The sequence below is a fragment of the Ciconia boyciana genome, chromosome 6, assembly GCF_034638445.1.
Source record: "Ciconia boyciana chromosome 6, ASM3463844v1, whole genome shotgun sequence".
NCBI classification, from domain to species: Eukaryota; Metazoa; Chordata; class Aves; order Ciconiiformes; family Ciconiidae; genus Ciconia; species Ciconia boyciana.
Window position 1 is genome coordinate 55,979,513 of NC_132939.1, and position 7,918 is coordinate 55,987,430.

A 7,918-nucleotide genomic window follows, 5' to 3' on the forward strand; every position below is an offset into this window, starting at 1 on the left:
ATATTTTGATCCCATTTTGCAGGGATGAGTTTCATAACACTATGTTATTCATCATTTAAATTTTAGACACAGCTGCAGTTTTCTGCTCAGAGCCTGCGAGTAAATGTGGATGTTGGCGGCTCCTAGAGATTCACATCCAAGCAAGGACAAATCCCAGACTCCTTGTTATTGCTCAATTGTTCTTCTTTATGGAAAAAATAACTTAAACACAGAAATTCACTAGCGTAAGCAAAGAGGAAGTTTTGGAAAGTTTGTGACGAAGATCTGTTGTATTGCACTTACCTTAATGAGTCAGCGTAGGATGTGTCGTTTAGAGATTGATCTCCTGTAGGTTATTAGGATTCCTTAGGTAACATATAATTCAAAAAATGTTGTGTTTGAGGTCTTCACCAAAATAAATGTTTTGATCCAGATATTAAAAAAAAAATCATTTTGACAAAAGTAAAGCATATAGCTTCATTTGAGATGTATTTTTATACTGTTTTGTTTATTTAATAAAATAAGCAAATGTTTTAATAGGATGCTGTTTAAATAAAAGAAGTATTTCTACATTTTAAATCTTCAAATTAAATGTTGGGTTCTTTAGAGTTTTCTCCAGTGTGATGGTGTTAAGCAGAACAATTTTCGAATTTGTCAATTTTACCAGTGTTTGCATAACTCTAATTTAGTATCTTTTTAATGAATAAAAAGTTGGAATAAAAGCTTTTATCATGACAATAGGGAAGTTCATAATAAGATATCACTGTGCAGCCTCGCATGGCTTTTCATTTTAACTCACTTATCAAACAAGAATGGACACAGTCGATTAAGAATTCAGAGAGATGGTGCATGTGTTGGGTAGGTAGCCAAAGGGAAGAATGTCTCCATATAAGTAAATAACGTTCCAGTCCCTTGATAATTTCTCACTGTTTTTTAAAGAGAAGTTGAAAAAAACTATTGTTCACACAGATATACTTGAGACATTTGTATTTAAAATCTGAGATGCATCAGATATGATATTTTTTAAAATATCGTTCTAATCAGAGGAGAATCAGAATGAAAAAGATAAAAATAACTGGTAAACAACCAGTCTCAGGCTACAAGGTCCCAGCAGGTAATCACATAAAAAGAAGATTTTTTGTGGATGCTAGCCTGAGAAAATACAGCAGTCACCATGCACTACTGAGAAGTAACGTTCACAGAGACTCATGCCCTACACACCTAAAGTGGGGTGCGAAGGACATCAGTTTTCAAAAACAGTGGAAAGGCTGACACTGGGTTTAGTGGGTCCAAGTTTCAGCAGCCCTTCCCATCTACCTATTCTGCTTTAACCCCAGCTCCTTGGCATGGTTCTCCCCCAGGCTGGCAGAGGAAGGAGCTCCCACCACAACAAAAGCCTAGTTCAAAGTTTGTCTTTGTGTGCATTGGCACTGAGAGGGCAGTTCAGAGCAGTTGATAAAATTGTCATTGTTATGGATATTGTTAATCGATTAAAAGTTCCAAAGGAACTTTTAATTGCCAAGGACCTGTACTCGAGAGCTTTATTTAGTGGTCACAGGAGCACAAGTCACGGCATATGGCTTATATGATTTCACAATGAGAACGAAATATTTCACATGCCTTGAAAATTACTACAGCCAACATTTGGAGAAGTAACAACAACAACAACAAAAAAAATCCTGGGGCTTTCTTCCAAAATGTAACATCACACACATCATACAAGGCCAACAAAACACTCAGACAGCACTCAGTCACTCAGCCGTGCCTCAGGATGCATCTTTGAATTCTCTCAGTAACCTCTGTACTGCTATTTACCAACTGTTCCTGAATTTGAAACTTTGCCTAAGTTGCCAGGAAGGACAAGTAGGTACGTCTACCTGTTTTTAATGTCTTACCTTTATTAAAATTATTTCACATACTTTTTATATTAAAAAAATATTTTGTGCTCTCAGTTCTGATCTGTGCAGCCTAGTAAGAGTTTCCCTTTCTTTTTCACCATGAAACTAACTCTGAAGGGCAGGATTAGTTCTCTCTAGTTGTGTAAAAACATGATTAACTTTATGAAATTTCTTTATAGCTGAACATGCTTGGCTGATTGCAGAATTTTCTCTTTCAAAGTAATCTTTACTTTCAAGATTGTTCCCAAAGTTCAAGTTGTATTTGTTTAGTTTTTCCAGAACACATGATCCTAACTGAGTAATATGTATTAATAGTAATAATGGTAAAAGATTCACTGTACATGGAAATTAATCAGAAGTGAGTTCAAAGTAGGAAAAATATGTCATTATTTGCATAAAAGGTGACTGGAATGTGTTAAGTACATAAATTGAAAACCATTCATGTGGCTAATTGTCCATTAGCATTAAATACTTAAAAATACTTACAGAAGAAAATTGCCCTTGAAGAATAAATTAAATTAAGCAACTGAAAATGAATTGCATTTTCTGTCAAGAAGACATCTGGAGCTCTAAGTTTATAAAAGGCTTGTGGTAGTGCTTGGACATTGGCTAGTAGACTCTGAAAAAATTTTCCTCATGACAAACTCTACAGAAACTTCATGTACAATTGCTAGCTGAACAAGAAGTCAGATTTAGCTGAGGTTAAAATCTAAGTTGCAATGGAAAGTATATGTTCCTGAAGCTTTTGGTTTAGCCCAACATGAATGAATTAGTGGCTCCACCCCACAAATCACATACAAAGTGTGCACAGTGACTGGAGTAAACTGGTAGCAAGAAATCATCAGAAAACGGGCAAGCAAGGAAAAGAAGCACTTCTTCTTTCTCTATATTTAGTAAAAGTAGTAATTCTGTTTACAAAATAAAATGTTTAATTGATATCTTTCTTTTACATTATTGTTGACATATGATGTTACAGATTTTCTTCCATTACTCTTACACCTTTGCCAGCCTCCTGCTATAAAAAAGTTAGATTCCTACTGTCTCACAAATAGCCTCTTGCTGTCTCACAAATAGCCGCTTTGATACTCATAATCCATTTATTTAATTTATATATCTTCTCTGTAATTTTAGATCCTCCCAAGCTATCTTAGTTTGCATGAGACTGTCAGCTAACTAGATAACATTCAGACTGCTGTGAAGGATGATGTTGAAAGCCATAGAGCTGTGTTAACTTGAGTTGTAGCCCAGTTCCCTGACAAGACTGCCAGCATGAGTGAACTCAGATAAAACTTTGCTGCTCACTTAATTCTGCAATGATGAAAAATGTTTTGTGCGTTAAGTACCAACTTGCATGATGTGGAATATTAGTACTTAACTAATTGCTAGAGGCCCTACAGAGATAAATAGTGCAAGCTGCTCAGACACAGACATCACTAAGGCTGTACATATGTGTAAAAGAGATGAACGATGGCCATAAACGCTCTCTTCAGAAACTCCATCCTTAGCTATCTCCCTGGTGTAAAAATAGAGAAACTGAAAGAGCAGAGTTAAATAGCTGTAGCAGAAAGTTAACATTCAGGATGACTGATTGCAAAATACTGATTTTTTTAATGTGGTTTTTTATGATTGACATGCTCCACTTGGATATGAAATCCTGAAATGTTAGATGTCACCACAGGCTCAGTAACGTCTTGTCTACCACAAGGATTCTAAGACAGAATGCCTGTAAAAAACAAGATCCAGGCTCTATGGTCCTGCATGACAACACCAGGAGAATAAAGTCACCACGGGAGGCAGCTCTGGCAACCCAGTGGAATTTCACAGGGGGATAACGTTTGACCTGTGCTCTTATTCCTGCACAATCTTGCACGGAATTACCAGAGAGAAATAAAGTCATTACCAATGCTATAAAAGCTTAAATGCTTTGGAGGCTGGGGCTGCCCCTCTCCAGCTGAACTCAGATGAAATTTTTGAACAGGAGAAGAGTGCTGTGAATTTGGAGCTGCAGAGGCCTTCCCTCCAGACAGATTTTGAGCATAAGATTTTAGAGGAGTCAATGTTTTATTATTACAACTGCCGACATTTGAGGGCAATAAGCTGTCTAATCTAATGGTAATTTTGAACCTAAAGTTCAGGATGGGAGGAACTGAGAGGGAACAAAACAATGCAAAATTAAGCAAGCAAGTGATGCACACAGAGAGTCAGTAGCATTCCCAGTTTTGGGGAAACAGGCGTCATCCTGCTGAAGTTATACATAGCACGGAAAATAAGACTAAGAAAGCGCAGGGAAGAGTGCAAAGCTAACTTTGTGTCACCAGCGTGACTCCAGCTGCTCTCAGGGAGCTGGAATTCAGCTATATCTGTTTCTGTTATCAGTCTGGAGGAGACATACAGAACTACTTACGCTAAATTGGCACTTTCCTTCCTCTGTGCCACTTTAAACAATGACAGCAAAGAGAGGAAGTTTTATAGGCTGTAGAGGAAGTTCCATCCTCGACAATACTAGGAACATTTCTCACCATTGCACATACGAAGCATGGCTTGATCTAGCCTATAATAATCAGTGAGCACTAATAAAGAATTTCCATCAGTTAAATATTTGTTACACCACTGGTAGGAGACAACTTCCAGAATTTTATGCCTCCCTTTCTCCCTTTGCAGTCCCTTTCTCTCATTTCAGACAGGTCTCCTGTTCACTTCAGAATTTTAAAAAAAATGACTGCAATGCCTCTACTGAATGTTCCCTCCTCAAACCAGAGTGAAAACAAGAGCAACTCAACTATTTGCCCAGACTTGAATGACTGGTGGGAAATCGTGTACTATATAGTCCCCAAGTATATTGACACCATCTGCATTATTGGAATGCTTGGAAATGTATTTGTTCTCTTCACTTACTCACTGCACAAGGGCCCCCTGAAGACAGCTGAAATCTACCTTATGAACCTAGCTGTTGCTGATCTTATCTTCCTCACGTGCCTCCCTTTCTGGACAGAGAACATCAGGAATAAATTTAACTGGCCGTTTGGCAATTTCCTTTGTCGTAGCACCAGCGCATCCATCAGCCTAAACATGTACACCAGCATCTACTTGCTAGTGGCGGTCAGCGTGGATCGCTATTTGACTTTTGTTCATACCTTGAACCACAGAGGGATACGGAGCAAAACTATGGCCAAAGGGATCTGCTTGCTCACCTGGTTCTTCGGCATCCTTCTCAGCGTCCCAACCTTTATGTTTCGGACTGTGAAATACTTTCCCCTGTGGAATATTTCAGCATGCATTTTAGACTTTCCCACCCCAACATGGGTCACAGCTGAAAGCCTGGTATTCAGCATAGTGGGGTTTGCATTGCCATCTACAGCAATCATCTTCTTTAATTTCTCTACTCTTCGCTCCCTACAAAAACAAGCAAGAGAACAAAGAGCACTCAGAACAAACAGTTGCAAGGAGCACAAAGGCACAAAGGCTACCAGGTTGATCTTCACAGTGGTACTGATGTTTATTTTGTGCTGGACTCCTTACCATTTTTTTGTATTCCTTGATATATTGTACGAGACAGAAGTGATCAAAGGGTGCTTGTGGGGGGAACTGCTCAACTTTGGTGAGCAGTTTGGTTATACTCTGGCTACCACCAACAGTTGCATTAACCCTGTGATTTATGTCTTTGTTGGGAAATACTTCAGGCAAAAGTTTTTAGAAGTTTTTTCACAGTTTGTTCCCTGTGGATTTCATTTGAGCTGCGTGTCGTTCAAAGAAAAGTCTTCATATTTCAACGTGTTTCCATTCAGGAGTAGTTTAGCCTGATGTTCTCAGTTCCATCTTCATTTTGATATTACAACTTATTTCAAATGGCATTAAAAAGGAATATGAATCGCACTGATCTGGCATTCACAGACTAAGCTAATTATTTATTAAAATAAATCACTTGACTGCTTATTTGTCCTCTTTTTCTGTGTTATTCATCCAAATGCATACCACGTGATACCAGAATTTTATACCAAATGACCTAACCTGTCTTATCAATTATCGGTGACTTGAAAGAAAAACTCTTTGACAAGATATCAGAAGTTTGGTTTCTTTACAGAAAGCCATAAGCTGACTGAACATTTTACTGCATTGTATCTGTGATGACAACTACTATACCATCAATAACACTATACGTAGAATTATAACGTGTATTACAGAGCAAATATGAGCTTAATCTTTAGCTCATAGCTGCATTTGAGCAATTATAGAATAGCTCCAGTTATTTTTAACAATATTTTAAATGATTGGCACTTTCACAGTAGCATATGGAAAATTTGAATATTTTTTGGTGCATTTCAAATATATTCAGTGCATAAATATTGTACAAGACAATGTACCACAAAGAAAGTGTAAATAAGCTGTAAAAAAAGCAAAGCAACCTGGTATCCTCCTCAAAATCTGACTTTTTTTTTGATCCAGTAAAATGTTACACAATTACTCATCAAGTACGTAAAGATTCTTTTTATTTTTTATATATGAAAATATCAGTGATGGCCATTAATACCATCTTATTTTGGAATATCTTTCACCTGAGGCAAATCCTTAGATACATATTTATATTTTTATGAATCAAAATTAATAAACTACATAACATCCCATTTTACACCATAGTCTTGTTCTTTCTTACATTTATTTTGTATTTTGTCTCTTTCCCTGTTCCTTGGGGGAAGAGCAAATATATAGTTCTGTGATTAAAAATCCTTGCTGCTACCAGAATATAAACTTTGGTGGTGGTAGTAGTAGTAGTAGTAGTAGTAGTAGTAGTAATAATAACGACATAACAATAATACACCAAACAGGAGTTAAGAAGGAAACTTCTTTTCCATCACAGCCACAATTGCAGAATAGACTTAAGACAACTGAGATATCTGTTCCCATAGCTATAAAAGTATGTGTACGTACAGACATGGAAGAAGAAGACAGGAGATATACTTATAGTGCAGCCTGTTCAGCCAAAAAGTTATTGAGTAGAGAAAGGGCCATGCAAGCACATAATTTGTATAACAGTTTATTTAATTAGTTATTATAAAGCCTGTTCAGTCTTGTACTCACTGTAACAGTGCTGCATTTTCTGCAGTTCTTTTTAGTGTCACCATTTTGAATATGGAATTAATATCTTATTTAATTATAGAAATCTGCCCGTTCAACTTCACTGTGGTAAGATTAGTGTTCATTTTTAATGATTCCCCCAAACTTCTTGAATCTGAACAGTGGAACCCTTTTGAAGAGTTAAGTCTGTCTTCCTGCAATGGTGGTTTAAAATTAAGGGTGGATTAAGGGATCAGGGAGGAAGAATCACTCATAGCTGTATTAGTTTCACTCCTTCTGTGACAGGCTTTTTTAAAATAAATGTCAGGATTAGACATTAGTAGTCACAACAGCATGTGAAGTACGCTGAGTCACTGGAGACCAAAAACTTAATTCCAGTCTATTGTAAACTGTTGCATTTGTTTCATACATTCCCAGCTCAATCCTTAATTGAAAAAACTTCCAAGCAGAGATATTTTCTGAAAAAAAAAAAAAAAAAAAAGAAGCTGAAATCATGAAAAAAGTGTATAAACAGAAGTGCCATTTTCCCACTAAAAAGGGAAAAAGACCTTAGAAAAAGACCTTAAAAGGGAAAAATATCTTGTCTTGTCTGATTATCACTTGTCCATGCTATGCAATGCACACAAATAAAGGGAAAAACATTTCTTGAGCACTGTGGCATATTTAGAGTATGAACTAATAGATTGAAAATCAGTCTGAAATCTGAAATCAATGGAAAGCCTCCCGTTTACTTCAATGGGAAAGTGACAAGGGCTTCCATGAATGTGCTGCTTCTATTTTACATGTGCACAACTGTCAGGAAAAGCATCTGTGGTTTAAATACTGCTTTAAACCACTTAACAGGGTCTTGCAAATCAATGGATTTACTCTCCAGTATGAATGTACAGAAATGAAAGTATTTTTTATCCATGAAGTAAAAATCAATCAGCTTCTCTCATTACTGATTGTATAAGCTGTATTAATATAGA

At 36.8% G+C, this 7,918-nt stretch overlaps 1 protein-coding gene across 3 annotated transcripts; it reads left to right on the top strand.

Moving 5' to 3' along the window:
- The first annotated feature begins 1,575 nt into the window (after positions 1-1,575).
- Positions 1,576-5,920, top strand: BDKRB1 (bradykinin receptor B1). 3 transcript variants are annotated; one of them, XM_072864558.1, is made up of 2 exons: positions 1,576-1,846; positions 4,539-5,920. In XM_072864558.1, exon 2 carries the CDS (start codon positions 4,593-4,595, stop codon positions 5,676-5,678), a length of 1,086 nt encoding a protein of 361 aa, XP_072720659.1. In that variant the 5' UTR covers positions 1,576-1,846; positions 4,539-4,592; the 3' UTR covers positions 5,679-5,920. The 3 variants fall into 3 exon arrangements, with proteins under 3 accessions (XP_072720659.1, XP_072720660.1, XP_072720661.1); XM_072864559.1 differs by having other exon boundaries at positions 4,558-5,920; XM_072864560.1 differs by having other exon boundaries at positions 4,635-5,920.
- Positions 5,921-7,918: the final 1,998 nt, after the last annotated feature.